Source organism: Rhamphochromis sp. 'chilingali' (assembly GCF_963969265.1).
Source record: "Rhamphochromis sp. 'chilingali' genome assembly, chromosome: 2".
Taxonomy (NCBI): domain Eukaryota; kingdom Metazoa; phylum Chordata; class Actinopteri; order Cichliformes; family Cichlidae; genus Rhamphochromis; species Rhamphochromis sp. 'chilingali'.
Genome location: NC_137930.1, coordinates 3,365,801 through 3,386,245, shown reverse-complemented (window position 1 = coordinate 3,386,245; position 20,445 = coordinate 3,365,801). Strand labels below are relative to the sequence as shown.

Here is a 20,445-nt window from a genome sequence, read left to right as displayed (position 1 = left end):
GGACAGAGGAAGGCTATCAGCTGCACCTCTGTACAACACGTCTGTTAGTTCTTCAGTTACTGATCCCTAAAGGTTATACTGGGGGATGTTTTTAGGGGAAGCATTTGCCTACATTTACATGTAAGGCTGAGCTGTGACACACTAGACTGTGGTTACAATTGTGGGGTGTGGCAAAAATAAGAGAGGCCTAAAAGAGGCCTGTGTCTACAACTGAGCCAGATGTCTGGCTGCTGATGGTAAGACCCAGCCATTTTTTGGGAATGTCAATTCAGTTAAGCGGGTGTGAATTAACTGGCTCGCTTAACAAACAGCTGAGCTCAGTCAGTGGCTCATTTGTCTTGTGGGCCTGATGTAGAGATCCCAATAGTCTCTCAGTTTACACCACCTCAGCTCAATGAGCTGGCGGCGACGTGAAGAAAAGGTTTCCTGGACTCTGCAATCCTGATCTTTATCAGCGTAACCACAGAACGAGTCAGTGCCAGAGCTGCTCAATCAAAGGTCTGCAGCACTGCCTAAATATGGATGATGGAAGATGGATGATATGTCACCACTTCCTTGCACTGTGCCAAAGAGAAGCTAGCGCGTCTTGTAAACGGGCGACTTCAGGCGATATCGGCTCAAACCTGCAATCATTTTGGTTGCAGCTGACATCACAAGCATGACATTGCAGGACACGTGTCACTTCTAGTTTTGCTCCATCTTTAGACAACCTGAACATTTACAACGCTCGCCTTATTCTGCAGCACATGAATGAAGTCTGTGAGCAGAACTAACAAGCTCCGCCCACAGGACTGATAAAAGAAGCCAGAATGGAAATGCCGAAAACTCTCTGCTGATCCTCTCGTGGCCCCTCGAAGATGGCTCCAATGGTGAGTCTGAACTTTGAAGCCTCAAAGCCTTTGTCTGCTGCCAACTGTGGGTGGAAAGATAAGCTATCAGCTAATTCTTGGATAGCAAGCTGCACCCATAAACCTACTTGTGGTGTGGTCGCAATAACTGACTATCCCGACAGTCCTGGGACTAAAATTTATAGATGTCTGCCAAGTGGCAACCTCTGAAGAAGCATCTTAGTCACATGGTAGAGTGCACCGTACTTTATTATTCCTTGCGAGCTTATTGGGAACCATGACTGTGCTTTATTTATTAGGGGCTCAAACTAGTGACTGAGACAATAAATACACATCGGAAGTGTTTAGTAAGGACACAGATCCAGGGAGCTGGAGGATGTTTTCCCTCTACAGTCTGCAGACGTCATTCTGAGACTTTACCCTGCCCGGCCATCAGACAGAATGCAAGGTTAACACACTTCAGCTACATCTATCTTTTAAATACAGTCGAAGAATCAACCATGGAAGCATTTAAAGTAGCGAGCAGCACCCATCTTCACACACTGCTTCACCTTTCACACCGGAGCAGAGCAGCTGCTGCTGTAAACTGCTGCAAAAACAGCCTTTTAAATGAATAACAGCCAGTTAGTGCAACAAGTAAAGTGCTGCAGCTTCTCTGGATCAGCTCACTCTGCTGTTCATATGAGGAAGAAGGAAAATAACACCAAAAAAATCAAAAGTAAAGCATAAAAAAAGGCTTGAAATATTTCACTTTATAAGTAATATAATACAGATTAAATAGAGATTTATTGATCCTCTTGCTGATCAACCACAGACCTGCTCATCTGTCTAAAACACTGAAGCATAAAATCACACGCGACTTAAAAGATGAAATTCACAGTATCACATCTGCACAGACGCTACAGGCCTGCTGTGATGCAGCATTCCACAGTCTTTGTTTAAGCTGTTAATTACTCAGCTTATCTGCCCAGAATCCAAGTCAGGATTTGGACTTTGTGCTAACTGGTAAGGAATAGTAAATCCAGGAATGTGTCCAGTTTGTAAGACAGGTAATCAAAGTTTCTGTTTCTTGTCTTCATGAACTTTACTGGAAGGAAAAAGGAAGGAAAAAGAAGCTGTGATCGCCAGTGTTGTAAATTCCCTGAATTATTCCTCCAAGCTACGTCTCTTCAGTCTGATTCTTCACTCTGTGTTTTTTAATAGTGATGAAATGAATTCACTCCAGTGCAGCTCAAATGTGAACACGTCCATCGTGCTCTCACTGATGTAAAGCAGGCCTGAAACCTGCACACTGGTGACAAACCACACTGTGCAGACCACCTTTAAGCTTAATCCACATGAATTAGTAACTGGGTAGACTGGGGGGGGCATGAATGGAAGCGATATATAGCTGGGTGTGTTTACAGTCACTCCTGGTCATCCTCTGGTTCTCTGAGGCCCTGACTGTGCATGGTCTTCCCTGTGATCTCCATCAGGGCCTGGGCCTCTGGATCCACATCCAGGATGCTCTTCTTAGCTCCGCCCTCCTCACCCTGTAAAGCAAAATAATAGGTACAGAAAATAAAAACACAGTTTTTAAAGGAAACAGCAGGTTCATGCAGAAGAACTGCAGCTCTCGTGGTGCAGTGCATGCTCTGTGCATGCACTGATCAGCATTAGAGTGCAACAAAATCTCCTCAGTGTGAGTTTGCCATTAGACAAATTCTGCTGTGTGAAATGTTGTACTTTCATATATTATTAATGCAATATACAACTGCACAAAAAGTTAGTGCTCTGTGCATATTAATTACCTTGAAAAATAATTTAGGAAAGTAACATAAAGTGAGATTTGTGGAGTACTAGCACACTGGGCGATAAACTGGTCTGTCTGCTAAACCTGCAGAGTTACTGATCCCTAAAGGTTATTTAGGGGGATGTTTTGATGGGAGGTCTTTGCATACATTTACATGTAAGGCTGAGCTGTGTTGTGACACAGAGACTGTTGGTTACAGTGGTGGGCGTGGCAGAAATAAGAATAAGAGAGACCTAAAAGAGGCCCGTGTTTATGACAAAGCCACCTGACTAACAGCTGTTTGGGTATCACCTTGTTGCTGCACAATATTATTTTATTTCTGTCAAACTGTGCTATCTTTGGTATTACTTGTAGATTCAACAGAAGTAATGGGAACAAATGATGTGTTTTATGACAGGCTGCTAGTGGCAAAGTGTCTAAAAATGTAATTTAAGCATTTAATTTGAAAGAAATCTAAAGAATAACTGTGAAAATGATCAGGTACAGGGAGTGGACAGAAAAAGCCGCCAATGTTCAAAGAAAACATTTGAAAGAGCTTCAAAAAGCCTGGAGAACGATTGCTCGGGAGTCCTTTGAATTTAAAAGGAATTGCTCCTTGGAAATAAAATATGAAGAAATGAGGGGTGGCTCAAGACTTTTGCACAATATTGTATGCAGGGATACTAAAGAGGAGATTCTGTCTGTTAGTCAGGAACTTTGAAGGAATAATGCATGTTTCCTCTTTGTCCTCTCTGGAGCATCCGAGTGTGTGTGTCTCTGTCGACTTTCTGAAAGTCGACAGAGCCCCTTATAATCCCGTGCGCCTTGTGTATGAACTCTGGTTGTGTTACTGACCTGGAAACGATTTTATGTGCACGGCGCTCGAAAATCTGTCAGATGTTTCAGTACGACTTTGCTGAGCTACGAAGCCGCACCGCTTGATGGATTGTCGGAGCATTACGGCTATCGTAGGCGGAGCGATACGTACTGTGCTTCAACATAATGTTACCATATTGTGTGTGTTTAACCTCTTTTTAAGTTTTGTGGATATTATACATGGTTATGCTGAGGATGTGTCGGCCAGTTCCCACTGGAAATGCCTTTTGGTTAAACTGTCAGCGAGGAATTTGCATTTGCACTGTGAAATTTTATATAACTTTAATGGACATAAAAAACTGCTGCTTGTTTAAGTGAAAATACATTGATGGGGTTTTTTTTTGCACTAATAAAGTTGAGGAGTTGTAAAGTATTTTGTCTCGTGTCAATTATATCGTCAGTTATGTCGTTATCGCAAATTTTCAAATGTATATCATGATAAATATTTTTGTTCATGTCGCCCTGCTCGACTATCCCAGCAATTTTCTTTTGATTAGACATAAAAGCTGCAAACACTAAAAATGGGCTCTAAAGAGAAACTTTAGTTAAGGCCCAAATCACACAAAATGCAAACATGTATTTCTTTGGTTTTAAACTCAACGTTTGACGGAGATGTTGTTTGGCTGTTTGTGTTCAGACAGCCACACATTGTTGGCTCCAGGTACACCGACTAACACCCAGTGTAAACCTTCTGACTCTAGGTCAGCACGGGTCTTTATTTTGCCGAGTTTATAGAAGAATTTGAACAAGTACTCTGACCTCCTCGGGCTCTGGGGGTTTTCCCACAGCCCACACTTCCATGGAGTCCAGGGTGAAGTCTTCGTCTCCAGAGAGCTGAGGGCTGCCATACGTGGTGCACTTGGGTCGTGCCCGGCTATGACCGCGGCCAAAGTCACTATCCAGCCACAGGCCGAAATAGCCGTGCTGACCGCCCATCCCCTGATGAACACCAGACAACACATCTTTATGTCAGTTAACACAAGCAGGTCACACAAAACAAATCATTTTCGGGGGCCACTCAGGGGCAAATAAATAAATATCGTCTCTTTAGCCGCTGTGTTCAGGAAACCAACCGAGTACTTTTCTATGCTGAAATCTAACCAGCAGGTGAAAGTATGAAATGTTCAAATGATTTCTAAATGATCAGAAGATGTGCTTAGTTTGTCAGGTCAGGCTGAACATAGCTGCTGTATGAGGTACAGAGCCACATGCTCCTGAGTATTACAGCCTGCTTACTGCACCGCTGAGATGATGATGAGATATTCCTGCACTTCTGTGGGACTTTCTGTTGAAACTCTTCTGATTCTGGACAAAATCGAAACTTTTACTCTTTTTAATTCTGCTGTCCAATTATTCGAGTCATAATTGGCAGATTTCTGTTTACTATCATCTGTAGACCCTCAAATGTCAAAGACAGCGCAGCTCTACATTACACCTGAAGCACAGATACTACACCATCATTGCACTGTGACAACAACAGGTGACACTGATATCACTGAGTGTAGCTGTTGGATCAGTGAGCCAACACTGCTACCATCAGGTCAGAGATAACCAACATGCTCAGCACACACCTCAGGAGAATTCTTAGATAAAAGGGTAAAAAACAAAGCTTTTTAAGATTCACTTTCACACAGTCTGCTATGTTCCCTAAATCACATACAGCTTCTCTAAAGATATTAAGGCTCTGGTAAAAGTAAGAGGTCATGTGTGAGGATATCTGTGATGAGCACAGGCCCTGAGGAACATTAATAAGTTCTCTCCAGCTGAACGAGTGTGGTCTCACCAGTCCGTTGGGCATGGTCTGCTGGTTCTGATTGAGGTACATGAAGTGTTGGTTGTATCCTGTTGCTGTATAAACTCTCAGTTTGGGGCTCACAGTGAACAGGAAGCATCTGGAGTCACCTGCGCGCGCGCACACACACACACACACACACACACACACACACACACACACACACACACACACACACACACAAATATACAAATTATGAAGATGTGAGAGGAAAGTCAAGGGACAGCCCACAGTATTCAAAGCAGTGGCGTTACTTCCTCAGTGTTTCATTTCATCCGTGTTTTCAGATGAGTCTCTACCTGCTGCCTGACATATTTGTATCTATTAGAGCCGACACACTTTCTTTCTTGTGGTTAATCTTTTACTGAGCTGTAAATCTCATCCGATTACGTACTGCTGTGGAGCACCTTAGAGAAAAACCAAATGATGCTTCAGTGATTTGACATTTACAGATGTCTCAAGATATGCACAGAAAAAAAGTTCTGCAAAGGATGAATAGCAAAGAGGTTTGCGTTTAAAACGCAGCCACGGCTCAGAAGCATAAACAGTAACGCAGCGATTTATTAAGAGCTCTTTGCTCCAAACGAGCAGCAGCTTCTGGGTCAGAAAAATGAAGCCAATGCAGAAGAACTGCAGCTCCTCTCGTTAATGCAGACTTCAAAATGAGTCGAGGCCCACAGACTGCCCAAATCCACAACATTTAAAATGCAGACTAAAGAAATAATTTCTGTAATGTTGGTGCCTTCTGGAGCTGTTTTACTGATGACAAGTAATACGGCCCGTTGTTTGATACAGCACCAATGGTTTTACCAGAGAGAAAGTTATGCATCCATTTAATCCACATTGTCATTTTGATGCTAAAATCCACACGCCAGCAGAGATGTGTTTGATATATTTACATATAAAATATTAAAGGAATATAACAAAATATGTATAAATATTTGTAAAAATTATCTTAGGTGCTTTTTTTTAACGTTTTATAATTTTTAGATTTGCTGTGTTTTTTTCAAATATTGTATCAGTCCAGTTAAGATGAGATGAGATAAGCTTCACCACACATGAGAAATTTGTTTTGTTACAGCAGTAAGTGAACAGTGCAAAGTTACATAGCAAAAATAAAAAAACCCACTGGAATAGGATGAGATGATATGAATAAGAATAAGATACTGTACACAATAGAATAGAATAAAATAAAATACTATATACAACTGAGTAAAATACAACGTTGTTAAAAAAGAATTGCACCTAGTGTTATTGCACATACGGCAATAACACTGTTGTGTGTGTTTGGTCAGCTGTGAAGTCTTTGTTGTGGAGTGTGACAGCAGTGGGGAGCAAAGACCTGCAAAATCAGGTGAGTCAGTGCACTGAAACGTAATTCTAATGAATGAAATATACTTGACAGAGAAATCGACATCATGCCTTCTGGCTGGATGGTGTGGAAAGTTGTGGTGTGGGCTAAGAGGGGTTACATCTTATTAAGTCACGATGTAGATCTTCCACAGATATCTAAATCACGCTTAATATGCACTAACTGGTGTATGCTCTGAATGACAATAAAGTATCGATTCTAATATATTCTATTCTATTCTAGACTAGAGAACAGGGGCTTCAGAAAGATGAAGAAATTCAGCTAGAAACAAAGTTTTTATGTGTGGCTTGTTTCATGTGAATCGTGTCTAAACCACAGCATCAAAGAACTTTTAGTTTTCTTTTAAAAAAAGTAACTTCCTGTTCGGCCACTCAAGCCTGTGCAACAGACTCGAACCCGCGAAGTTAAACACTCACTGATTTTTCTTTTAAATCTGGATGTATTACTTGGTTTTACAACAGTGCCAGCAGCTCTCAAAAACAGGTCACTGTGATTTGTGCGGTCCCTTCTTGTAGGACCACAATCAGAATGATTTATTTCACTTGGCTAAATGTTAGAATAAAATATTAAAATATTCACTTTGTGGCCTTTTTTTTACATTTTAGAGGAAACAGGAAAGCTTGGAGAAAAAAATGACATTAATGAAGTAACATCGTGGCAAACCATATATGCATCTGTCCTTTTATATGATTCTGATTACAGAAACTCCCAAATCACCACACTGTTAAATTCTCCCTGAGCGGCTGCATCAGACAATACCACTTAAAGAAGGATCATTTCGAGCTGTGAATCATGCAAAGCTACCCAAATACAGTGCAAGAATAAAAATGAGCACAACAGGTGGACTTCAGCTCTTTTGCAGTGGGAGCACTAGTCTGTGGCATACTTACCCTGAAACTGAGGTTTGACCTCCCAGGTGTGGGAGGCGAAGCCCCCAAAGACCTGCCCCTTGGTGTCTCTGATAAGCAGCAGGGTGGGCCCCTGCTTCATCAGGCCGGCCACCATCCTGGTAAAGCTCTCCCCGTGCAGCCGAGTGGAAAACACAAGCCTCCAGGGGGCGCTGTAGCCATCTGGCAGCTGGTGAGATTAAAGTGACGTGTGGAAGAATATGTGTGACATCTGATGAATGATTTGCTGTTATAATAAAAATCACACTACAACAGAGGAGGTGGATCGGGAGTCTGAAAGGTGACGGAGAACCTGTTCCCCTCTTGTTACTCAGATCACTGAATGTCTTGTTTCGCCACTTTGCATGACTCAGTGCTTTTAGTTCTTGTTATCCCACTAACACTCCCCCTATTCTTCGCAGCTCTCACCGCACTCTGCATGTGCGCTGCTGGAAAGACGAGTAAATGCTGTGCCAAACCCACTGACCAACCCCACTCAAAGACAGCAACTACTGCCCGCTCCACTCTGTTTGTAGTAGAGTATATAAATACAAAAGCATGGTTGCTTGGCACATTCATTTAAATTAATGCACTCCCAGCCTCTCCCTAACCTAAAATTAACTCTACCTAGAAGTTAAAACCAAGTCTTAGCCCTCAAACAGGCCCTTCAGAAGGCGTGCGAACATGAGAGTTGATCGAATTTCTTTTACAACATTTCATATCTTTGATTGTCTGAAGCTCAAACAAGTTCTCAGAGACACAGGTTCACACACTTGCTTTTGTCTTTGGTTTCCTGTGACAAACTACTTCAATCGCTCACTCGTGAGCAGGCGAGCAGTTCTTGAGAAAGCTGCAAGCCACAATCTCTCCATTCTGCACGGCCAGAACAACACACATTCAGCGAGTACATCTTTTATTGTAAACATTTGGACAGTGATGCACCTTTTGTGATTTTGCCTCTGCACACAGGCCTCTTTCACCTGCATCGATCTCTGTTTGAACCCCCCATATGGAAAAGACTCAGATGTGGCCTACTTCATATAGTGAATCATATAAGGCTTCTATGATTTACTCATGAAAGCGTTCATATATTGTTTTAGTAAGTATCCAAAACATACAAGTTTCATTTATATAATTTTTCAAGGGATCTTATATCTGTTTTCACTCTTGTATGCTTTTCATACAAGTTTCATACAAGACAGATACAAACTTCATAAGATTTATATATATCTTTTCCATATGGGTCGTAAGTGTTAAAGCTACATGTTTACCTCTGATCAATATCAGTAAAAGCAGTAAAACAATACAAGACATCTGAGCAAATTCTGATAGGCTGGTGGTGATAAATGTGTTGCAATAGTTAGTCGATTCATTGATTCTGATTACAGATTCTGGTTAATTACAAGGAACACTATGTAGGCAGCTACTTTCTGTTTTAATGGTTTAAAGAAGGCTTTTCCTTGTTTGAACATGAAAGCACCCTGAGCTTTCATAAATATACCAGAGACTCATATTAGAGTTGCAATATTTAATCAAGTAATTCCTTCTCCGATCAACAGAAAAACAGCTTGTAAAAGACTTAAGAGAATAAAAAGGAAGAAGCCAAATGTCAGAGCTATTTGCTTGTCTTGGTCTCTAAACTTACTACTTGAATGTTTTTCCCGTTTTACTAACATGAAGAACAACATTACAGCAAAATATGGAAGATGCCAGCATGTCTGCAAACACTCGCTCCTGGTCGGTGGCTCGGTCTCAAGCCCTGCGTGACTTGACCTTACAGCGTCTTAGATGCAAACAGGCAAGTTAACGTTACATGATTAGCGGTCATGTGACTGCAAAACCTTAATGGAAGTCTATGGCAAAAACAGCGATCCGATTCGATCTCTAAAAGCTGTCATGACACACTAACAATAACATTTTGTAACTTTTTTTATCAGTCTCGTCTAAGAGGAGACTGATAAAGAAATCGACCCAAATGGCAGATGGCCCCGCCCCTCCCTGAGCCTGGTTCTGCTGGAGGTTTCTTCCTGTTAAAAGGGAGTTTTTCCTTCCCACTGTCGCCAAAGTGCTTGCTCATAGGGGCTCATATGATTGTTGGGTTTTCTCTGTATTATTGTAGCGTCTACTTTACAATATAAAGCACCTTGAGGTGACTGTTGTTGTGATTTGGTGCTGTGTAAATAAAATTGAATTGAACTGAATTAAGACGAGAGGATTAACCAGGTAAAGATTGGCCATTAAAGAGTGTTTAGTTTCACAGTTCGCTCGAGCCTTTGCTCTGTTTTTTTGGTTGCAGACCTGTGTTATTCAAGTCAGCAAAGTTTCAAGAGTTAATTATCCAACTGACAAAAGCAACTTGAGAAAAATGAAAGTTTGGAGAAACATCTTTGGATAGTTGGAGCCTTGTGAACGTTAATTTGACTTGGCTACATTTGATATGAGTTTGCTGATTTAGGATGACAAAAATCCTAAAATGAGAGAATAATGTCTTGGTGTTGCTCTTACTTGGCACCAGAGATGGGCAGTAACGCGTTACTATAATCTGATTACTTTTTTCAAGTAATGAGTAAAGTAAGGGATTACGCTGCGTTACTGCGTTACTAAAACCGTGATTTCGTTTGCGAGAGTGTCTCCTCACAATGATGTAAGCGAGCGCGACGTTCGTGACAACAGCTGTGTGCAGATCAACAATGGATCATATATCGAGTGCGGCAGAGCGTGCAGCGTTTAAGGCGTGGAAGTACTGACCTTACTTTGAGTTTGATTCTGTAAAAAGTGACAAAAACATTAGTGTCCGCTGTTCACTGCGTGGGAAGAAAACTTCTTTTTACAGCGAAAAAAAACCCCTAAACGTCCGAGCAAGCACCGAGTAGCTACGACGTAATGGGAAACTCACAGAGAAACTCGCGGATCCTCCCACTGACATGACGGCTGCGGCACACCTGCACCAGGGCAAACCTCCGCCTGCCCCACTCCTGCTAAACAGGTGAAAATAGAGCAACAGGACCGCTGAGTCTTTGATTTTATTTATTTTCTGCTGTGAGTGTAAACACAAAAAACTATTTTATTTTATGTGCTGGAATGTGCAGAAAATAGGTTTAAATGTTAAACTAATTTCTTCCAGTCAGAGAATGTTGCATATGATTAAATGTTTGCTTGATGCATAAAATTAAAAGATTAAAACCAATAAAACAAGTTTTATAAAGTGACTTTTCCATTTGATTACATTTTGTATGATGGATTATGCAGAAAAAGTAGAATTGGGCTGAAAGATCTATCGCTTTATCACCTCTTCAGGTTGTAAATCGTGTTTTTAAAAAGTAACTAAGTAACTAATTTCTTTCTAAAACAAGTAATCAGTAAAGTAACAGGATTACTTTTGGGGGAAATAATCAGTAATTAGTTACTGATTACTTTTTTCAAGTAACTTGGCCAACACTGCTTGGCACCCACCTGTACAGACCACATCAGGTGCAGCCAGTAAAAAGACCTACTTACTGAACATACATACATAGACTGCAAGTGTAGCTACAGCATTACACTTCGTTGTACATGTACTGTGTACATACATGTGCAATAAAAGGCTATTCTATTCTATTCTATTCTATTCAAATAAAGGAAAGATTTGTCGTCTTCACACCGAGAAACAGCTTATTAATGTCACACAGGTATGAGACATCTGAAGCAGCACCAGATAACTGATGTCAAGGTGTAGGTCTCATGTTGGAACTAGAATCGGCTGGATCGCTGCGTTTCTAAAAACTAGAGCACCTGAATACAGTTTATATGTTTGCTGTTCGCACTGCAGTAACACAACTAAGTTCTCATTAAGCAGGCAAAAACAGAAGTGTAACACCAAAATGTTTCAGGGTGTCTGAAAGTTTTTTGGTTTTTTTGACTCCATAAAAAAGCAAAAATATGCTGGTATATACTGACCTGTGGAGCCAGAAACATGAGGGTGGGGATGTCCAGTAGACACTTCAGTTCATTCCAAGGCGTCTCCCTGCAGGGGGGCAGCAGCGTCGGGGCTGGCCGGTTGCTCAAAGACACACTCAGTCCCTCAGCTACCAGCAGCTCCAGGTACTGTGATACCTGCTGTACCCTGAAGATCCAGTCTTCCAGACAGGAAACATCACAATCCCCCTCATCTAATGAGAAAAGGGGAAGTAGTAGATTTAAAGTAGATTAAGTCAGAGAAGTAGAAGTCAGAGTTTCTAAAATATTCAAGAACTTCCAAATCAGCTCTACCTGATGGTTTGAGCTCAGAGCACATCTGCTCTGCCAGGAGTTTTACACCCAGGGAGATGTCACCCATCCTCTCTGGCTTCCAGCCCTGCAGGCGTCCTCTGTGGACCAAAATCTGAACTACAGCAGAGACCAGGTCCTGGAGGAACTTTAGTGAAAGAGCAGGAGTGCTGTAAGAAGCACAGACAACAAATGCTGCAGAAACCAACACTACACTCTACTCACCTCCAGCACCTGCTCACATGTGACAACCGCTGCCGCCCCTGCCGCATGCTGGGACATGGCCATGACGAGGGGGGCACGTTCTTCTGCAGTTCCCCGCAGAGTGTCTGCAAGGAAGACGATCAACTGCTCTCGGCTGACTCCAGAGGGGCCGGCGTATCCGGCCTTCCCCGTGGCTGCTGGAGCTGCCAGTCCAGGGTCGATGCTGGACATGCACCGGTAGACCCTCCTCACCATCGAGCCTGGTGCCACGCTGCCCACTGATGACTGGGAGAAAAAAAATGTTTAAAGAAACCCGGTGACAGAAAGCACCTCTACACCAAGTAGTCAAAGCATCATAGTCACAAAAACAAATCCTGCCTGATAGGAAAAGTTTAAAGATGTACAAATGGAAAACTGGACTTCTTAAAACATGTGAAACCTGATGTAATGAAGTCGTGATGTTACATAGAAACTATTATTCAGGCTTTTACCTGTTCCACCTGCTGACACACTTTTAAGTCTTATTTTGAAAACATTTAGTACTGCTTCCACAGTCACACCTGCAGCATCTCCAGCGTTATGGTCTTCCCTGCGGCGCCCCCAGCACCACCCTGGAGCTTGTCAAAAACCCCCTCAACCACGGGTCGCTCCTCGGGACGGAAACGGGCCAGCCGCTTCTGCACCACCACACTCTCAGCGTTACCCATGATGTTCTGCAGTCACACACAAAGTACAGCAGAATGGAAATCATCATTGTGTGTACGTACTGCCAGGCAATCGAATCCAATTCAAAGAAAAGCAAAGCAATATTACATTTGAACCAACCTAAAGATAAATCGATATCAATGAAAAGAGGAGCAACGGCTATTTTTTTAACCACTGGGCGAGAGGCGGGGTACACCCTGACAGGTCGCCAGGCAGTCACAGGGCTAAAAGTCGAAGAAGCGAAACCAGGTGATGAGTTTATGGGCTCGCTTAAAGAAGCTAAAATGAAAAGAATTCGATGATAAATTTTTTAAACCTCCTGTGAGCTGAGCAAATTAATCAAGTTTAGAAATTAAGAAGAATACATACTGTACCAAAGACAAAAATGTAGCTAAGCCTAAATAGTGAAGCAAATGTGCACCTGCAAAGGCGGCAGGGGCGACTCCCATGGTTGCAAAAAGACTTCTGGTTGCATAGAAGTCTAAGGGAAAATCATACTCTGCTCCCTTATGAAGCCACCTGATTAAACACTTTCTGAAGAATTTATGGGCTCAGTCTTCAGAGGCATCATAAAAGGGGGCAGACTACCAAGTTAGGTGGGAGGGGACTGGGCAAGTTCCTAGTTCTTTCTAAGGTATGGACATCCAAGGTATGGACATTGAGGCTGTGGACAGCTACAGGTACCTTGGTGTTCATCTGAACAACAGACTGGACTGGACTCATAACTCAGACGCCCTCTACAGGAAAGGGCAGAGCAGGCTGTACCTGCTGCGGAGACTCAGGTCGTTTGGGGTGGAGGGCCCACTCCTGAAGACCTTCTATGACTCTGTTGTGGCTTCTGCTATCTTTTATGGCGTGGTCTGCTGGGGCGGCAGCATCTCTGCTGGGGACAGGAAGAGACTGAACAGGGTGATCCGAAGGGCCAGCTCTGTTCTAGGATGCCCTCTGGACCCAGTGGAGGTGGTGAGTGACAGGAGAACGGCGGCTAAGCTGTCATCCCTGTTGGACAACATCTCCCACCCCATGCAGCAGACTGTGACAGCACTGAGCAGCTCCTTCAGTGGGAGACTGCGGCACCCACGGTGTGGGACGGAGAGATTTCGCAGGTCTTTCCTCCCCACTGCTGTCAGACTCCATAATAAAGACTTTAACTGAACAAGCACACACATCCATACATATGCAATAATACTAAGTGCAATAATCCTTTCTGTCATCGTTGTATTTTTACTCAGTTGTATATAGCATTCGTATTCTATTTTTATCTTATTGTATATTTATTTTATTTTATTCTACTGTATATAGTATTTTATTTTATTCTATTCTGTACAGTTGTGTACTGTATTTATTCTTATTGTATTCTAATTTTTGCCTCATAACTTTTGCACTGTCCACTTCCTGCTGTGACAAAACAAATTTCCCACGTGTGGGACTAATAAAGGTTATCTTATCTTATCTTATCTTAACCAGGATGACCTCTGAACGGTGAACATCGACACATGTGACAGGCATGTCTGGACCCGGTTTGCAGGGCTTTGGGACACAATGAGCAGCAGCATTTAGATGCTTTATGATGAACTTAATTGTCTGATTAATAAAACATTAGGTTCAGCTGCTTCACTACAGCAGCGTCTCCTGAGATCTCTCCTGGTTAGGCAGATGTGAAAGCGCCACTGTGGGCTCACTAACTGGCTCAGTGAATACGTTGCACTCCCAGTGCTGATTAAGCTTTATCATTTAGTGGTGACTCCATAGTGGCCTGTATATTATGCCCCTCCGATTAATATGAATGGAAAGGACACAACAGCAGAAACGCTAGTTTTTATAATGTAGTCCAGCACACATGGACGGATGGCCCTACATGTGTTTTCTTTCTGTCTTAATCAGCTGCTGATGCCTGAAAACACGTTTAAAATCTTTGTCTTTCTGAAGGCGTTTCTAGATTCCCGAAAAACTCATCCAACCATCCGAGAATAAAAAACAGCAGCTTCACCGAGTAACCTGCGACAGTTTTAACTTCTTTCTGTGGACGCGGCCATCTTTGTTTGGACTCAGGAATCGCAGGTGCACCCGGGAAGGAGGACAAAATTACTCTTTATCATTGCATTGACAGGAAAGTTTTTCCACCCGATGATTAGAGGCGTCCTTGGCTATTCTAAAGATACACACAGAGGTGATTTAGCGTTTAAAACGAAGCTAGCCAGGCTACTTTTCATCAGCGGTTAGCTGACACCTGGATGAATGCTGGGGTTAAAGTAACAGAGCCCAGCACTGCTTCATGATTATCCTTCGCCGAAAACGTCGTGTTTGATTAGCGAAGACAGATTTTATGCACCGCGGTCTCCGACAATAACAGTAAATGTGTCCGTGAGGCGCAAACCTTTGAATGAAAAAGCTGCTAAAAGCTTTCCATCCTGTGACAGCAACACTTCCGGGTCTTGCAGGAGCAACAGCCAATGAAAGAACGAAATGTCCACGCGCTCCAGGGAGGGGGCGGAAACAATGCGCGTGAGCAGCCTGGGCGCGTTCAAAGCGTCTCAGGTACAATACTGAAATACCGGAATACCAGTTGTATTCATACAATATTTCTGAACATGATTATCAGATAGATAATACTATATACTCAAAAATAAATGGTATACTATAAATACTATTCGAGCAATTTGTACGACGTACATCATTTTTTAATATTTACATAAAGTGACATGGTATAATAATATTGAAACATTTATTTTTAGCAGGCATTTGTCATATGTGCATATGAAGTGATAAAGTGTAAAATTTGTATGAAAAACCATGTGTGGAGTTTTAAAAAAAATATCCAATGAAGGCCATATTTATCCTTGAAAAAACGTCATAATTTCATAGGCAGGAGATTACTGTGAATGTGACTTTATCAAATGAAAGGAAAGACTTTGTAATACCACATAAATCGGCTTGCATCATATCTCATTTCTTTCAGCACACTCAGATCCTGGGGCCCGTCACATCAGAGGGCTCCTGGTTTTTAGAATATACATGAAGTAACACAGCTCGATGACAAGACACAAAACAACTATTAAAATTGATAATCAATCCCATAAAGACAAAAAAGAACCACAGGAAGAAGAAAAACAACTACAAAGAGACTCTAAACTCTCAAAATACCCACAAAGAAAATGATACAAAGGTCTCAAGGATATATTTTTTTAAAAAAAGAAAACTCATTCTGCAGTTTCTGTAGTTTCCCTCTTCCTGAAAAACTGAAACAAATAGTAATTTATTGTCCAGTTTTCGTACTTTTGTCTCAAACCTGAATGTGTGACTCATACACAGTACAGCCCTCATAAAGAGCTTGTATTGTTTTCATGCTCCCGTCCCCTCTTTCGCCAGTAGAGGGGCCACGAGAGTAACTAAAGACAGACGGGAAGGTCCTCTGCAGAAACAGCAGGCAGTTGGAAAAATGCCTTTTAAGGGCATAAGATTTGCTGTGTGAGTGCTCGGAGTTGGATGTGTCGCATTGTAATGAGGGCTTTTGAATATGAAGGTGACGCATTGCCATCTGCTTGCGTCACATAAACAGGATATGGTGGCAAAGCAGAGAGTGCAGTATAAGAAGAACCTGAGAGTTAGAAGACCAACCCCGGAGTGCATCCACTGCAATAAAGCCACAGATAACTGGGTCATAAACCTGAATGACTCAGTGAAGTTTTGGTAGCACGAATACTAAATGGAGTTATCATCACTCTTCTGAAGCTCAGCAAAATGAATTAAAGTGCTTCTTAGGCACATTTTCTGGTGGACCTCCACCTGCCTCCATCTGAATTTGAACCTCACTGCCTCTAGGCTTTTGCTTAGTCCTAGAACCACACCTTCCAGATTTTTAGTCTTTCTGCAAGTTTGCTCTCATGTCTGCTTGATTCTGCATTGCTCTACTTCATAGTAAAGACCTACCCACACACATTCACAGTGTGAACTTCTGTTGACTGTAGTGGAACTTAACGGCACCTGCCATAAAGTGTTTAAAGTTGCAAAAACACATTTGGGAAAACTCAGCAGCGAGTCTTTCTCCAGAAACTGTGTCTGGGTTTCTCAAGAACAGGAAAAAAAATCCAAAACCCTTGGTGTGAGCAGTTTCAAGTAGGAAGTATTTGCTTTCTAGTCTCTACATCGACCAATCAAAGGAAGCATGTAACAAGCTCACATTACAGCTCAGCCGAGGGAGACGCCTATTTGTGTAATGTCTATGAGGGCGAGCTTCTTTCTAGGCGGGCGCAGTTCAGCAGAAAGAAAACAGTTTGTACTTCAAAGTTAACGGGGTCTGTGGATCTTTTTACAGTCATGATGTTTGGAAAGAGAAGTTTGATTTTGAGGTGAACTTCAGTCAGGAAGACTCTTACAAATAAACATATAAGTATTAATTATAAATTCAAATAATCTTTGGACGACATGATCCATGTTTCTACAGGGGAAACCAAAAACTGTATTATACCCCCTGTAGCTGCAGCTGATTGATCAAGTAGGGCTTACAACATGTGTATTGCGTCATTCTTTATTGTGTTTCAACACAACAGTGCAGACAGAGTTCTCTAAATAATCCTCTAATAAAGGGAACAGTGGCAAAGTCCAAGTCTTGTTTAGAATTTATACAGCAGCTATTTAAGGCAGCAATCTGCAAAGAGAAATACTACCTTAAACTGTGCAAAGGCCGTAAAGATTGTGTACTCTTATATGCATGCTCATGTACGCATATATGTACTCTTATATGCATAACAGAAGCACAAACACAGACAGAAAAGCTGCAGGAATAACTGTCTTTTGGAAAGTTTTCAGAAATATCTTCTTGGACCTAAAAGTGTTTTTGTGATTGATTCTTATAGAAATATATGAAATATAATATACAGACATTTAATGTGATGCAGGATCAGGAGACATTGTAGGCCTGGGTCATGAAAGGATAATACAAACAATGACGCATTTAATAAAAAAAAAGAAAAAGAAAAAGTGATTTGCTTAAGCAAAATCACTTCATGTACTCATTTGTTTCAGTACGACCTGTTTAAGTCAGGAAGTCTCAGTCTGCGTCAGACTTTACAGAGCATTCTTATTCCCAACGCTCAACCATTTATCACATGCGAGGGGATGTTACGCCGTGGGATGAGAATGTGTTGTAGTTTAAGGAAACAAGCTGAACATAAAGTCGCAGTTTATGGCTCGCACTTCTCATTTCTCCTGAACTGAGTATCAAACAAGTCTGTACACTTTCTCTGTAAACTCGTGGCTGTTAGTGGTTCGGACCAAATCAATCCTGCCAAAGAGGGACACTAGACAGAGCAGGCCTCACTGGGCTGAAGGGGATGGGTGTGATAGCAGTGGCCTTTTATTTTTTAACAGTTTCATTTTCATATGTTGACAGAAGTTTTCATTTTCCCCAAAATGACTGTTGTTGTCCCCCACAAGCTGCTGTTGGGTCTAAAAGTAGACTAGGAGGCCGGCCCTCTACTTTGGAACCAGCTCCCAGTTTCTGTACTTTGAAGATTGGATCTAAGGAGCTGGACTTCTTTAAGTTTCTTGAAGAAATGTTTCACTTTTCACCCGAGAAGCTTCTTCGGTTCTTAGACCAAATGGTGGAGAGTCCCTGGTATTTAAACCCTAGTGGGAGTTGTCCCTTAAGAGGGTCGTTGATCCACTGACTCATTACAATTTGAAGATTAAAACTTTCCTTTTTAATAAAGCCAATAGTTACAGCTGGATCAGGTCACTCTGAGCTCGGAGTTAAAACATGAAGAGCGATTTCAGTGAACTCTGAGCTGTAGGGCCTGCAGGTACAACCACACCAATTACAATTTATAATCTTGGCTCTTTTTATTTTCTGTTTTGTTTCCTCATTTGTCATACTTCATCCGCCTCATACCTCAAGCAGGTACGAACAGAACCAGCGAAACACACAGTTCATATATTTGCACACATTCCGATAAAAAAAAGAAAAACATGGCTTGATCGCTATCTCTGGCAGCCTGCGTGTTCACTCATCTGTACTGATTCAGCTGTCAGCAAGCTCAGACTTGAGAAGTGAGCCTCATTAGTTCTTCTTTTCTTTTCCCTTTACCCTCTACCCCGTCCTCTGAGCTCAGTCCCTATATGGTAAAAGCGTCACTGTCGAGTGACTGCACGGAAAATCTATCATTTGACTACCAAGTTAGAAAAAAAGAAACCACACACTGTACACTCGCAAAGACTGAAATTCTCAACTTTATCTGCTGTTCTGCGCTTGTTGGATTCGCTTGTACTTTGTGCAGAAGTTACAGCGCTCCCATGAAGTTTTCATTCATACAAGCAGGAAACAGTCGTCACCTGAAGAGGTTTTCTGTTGAGGTTTAAACACAAAAGGGAACTGTGTGTTTGCCGTGCAAACAGTCTTCTTGATTGCTTTGCATCCAAAGCATTTGAATGAGATTTTGGTTTGTTTCTGACAGCTTCCTGTGCGTGTGTGCACGGACCACAATGTGCCAGCTCAGAGCTGTGAGAGAAATGACACCTTGGCAAAAATGTCACTTATGTGAGTATTTGCGTTAACACCAGGCTAATATACCTACACATTTATGAAGAATCGTATCTCATTGCAATTACAATCAGCTTCCTCATTTCGGTACATTCTGGTCTCTGCTGCAGCTCTCGATTCATTCTGAGAGAATCAGGATGCTGCTGAGTCTTTTATGTGGCGACTTCTGCGTGCCGGTTTCACTGTAAAATTTAACCTTGTGAAAAAGCAGAAGAAGAAGAAGAAGAACACCGGTTCCACGAGGCAGCAGACCTTTCAAGGGGACAAAAAAAAATCGCATGCTTGACTTTTGCATGTTGAACTTGTTTCCCTTTACTCTCTGCCCCGTCCTCTGAGCTCAGTCCCTATATGGTAAAAGTGTCACTGTCGAGTGACTGCACGGGAAATCTATCATTTGACTACCAAGTTAGAAAAAAAAGAAGCCACACACCATACACTCGCAAAGACTGAATTTCTCAAATTTATCCGCTCTTCTGCGCTTGCTCGTGTAGATGAACTGACCTTGTCAAACACAGGTGTAACTAGGTCCAGTACTCTACTATGTTACATAAGCAGTGTGCAAATTGGCTGTAATTTTTCATCCTACAAGACTAGCTATGAGCCCAGAGTCACCAAACGGCCTTCAACTTCTTTACTCTGGAAAGCGAGGGGGATTCACACGATTCCAGTAGTTTCTAAAACTAAAGACGAAAAAAGCTAAAAGAGAAGAAGAATTATTTTCATGAAGTAGCAAAACAACTACAGAGAAATGTGGATACATGAGTGTAATTAACCACATACAGACAGGACGACGGTATCAGCGATGTGATGGACAAAAACCGCAGATTATCAACAAGATCCGGCAACTCAAACAGCAACAGGCGAATGCAAAGCAGGTTAAACTAGTCTCAGCTTTCAGGTGAGTAACTGAAGCAACTACCTACCCATGCTGACTAACACATGACCAGGGTGATCAGATGTCCCTCTTTATGTGGGACTGCACAAGATTTTTATGCCTTTGTCCCCCTGCCCCCATATATCAAGACAGTGTCCCACATTTCACCAGCTCTGCAGGATGTGCACTTTTCTGGCTTTTACCCGGTGCATGTAAAGGAAGCAATACAGTCGGTCTAATGGGAAAGTCACCAAAAGTCACAGGTTTGCAGTTTTTAATAAATAAGATGGAAACAATCACAAAGAAATGAATCAGCAGTTTACACTGGCAAAT

General features: G+C 42.0%; 1 protein-coding gene across 3 annotated transcripts; it reads right to left on the bottom strand.

Annotated features, from left to right (window-relative positions):
- Positions 1–1,599: 1,599 nt before the first annotated feature.
- meak7 (MTOR associated protein, eak-7 homolog) lies at positions 1,600–15,146 on the bottom strand. Of its 3 annotated transcripts, XM_080871900.1 has the most exons (10): positions 15,078–15,129; positions 13,466–13,580; positions 12,556–12,708; positions 12,017–12,280; positions 11,795–11,939; positions 11,483–11,694; positions 7,550–7,736; positions 5,279–5,397; positions 4,255–4,434; positions 1,600–2,380 (listed from the first exon to the last, which is right to left on the bottom strand). In XM_080871900.1, exons 3-10 carry the CDS (start codon positions 12,700–12,702, stop codon positions 2,255–2,257), a joined length of 1,380 nt encoding a protein of 459 aa, XP_080728026.1. In that variant the 5' UTR covers positions 12,703–12,708; positions 13,466–13,580; positions 15,078–15,129; the 3' UTR covers positions 1,600–2,254. The 3 variants fall into 3 exon arrangements, with proteins under 3 accessions (XP_080728026.1, XP_080728025.1, XP_080728027.1); XM_080871899.1 differs by lacking the exon at positions 13,466–13,580 and having other exon boundaries at positions 15,078–15,146; XM_080871901.1 differs by lacking the exons at positions 13,466–13,580; positions 15,078–15,129 and adding an exon at positions 12,821–12,924.
- Positions 15,147–20,445: the final 5,299 nt, after the last annotated feature.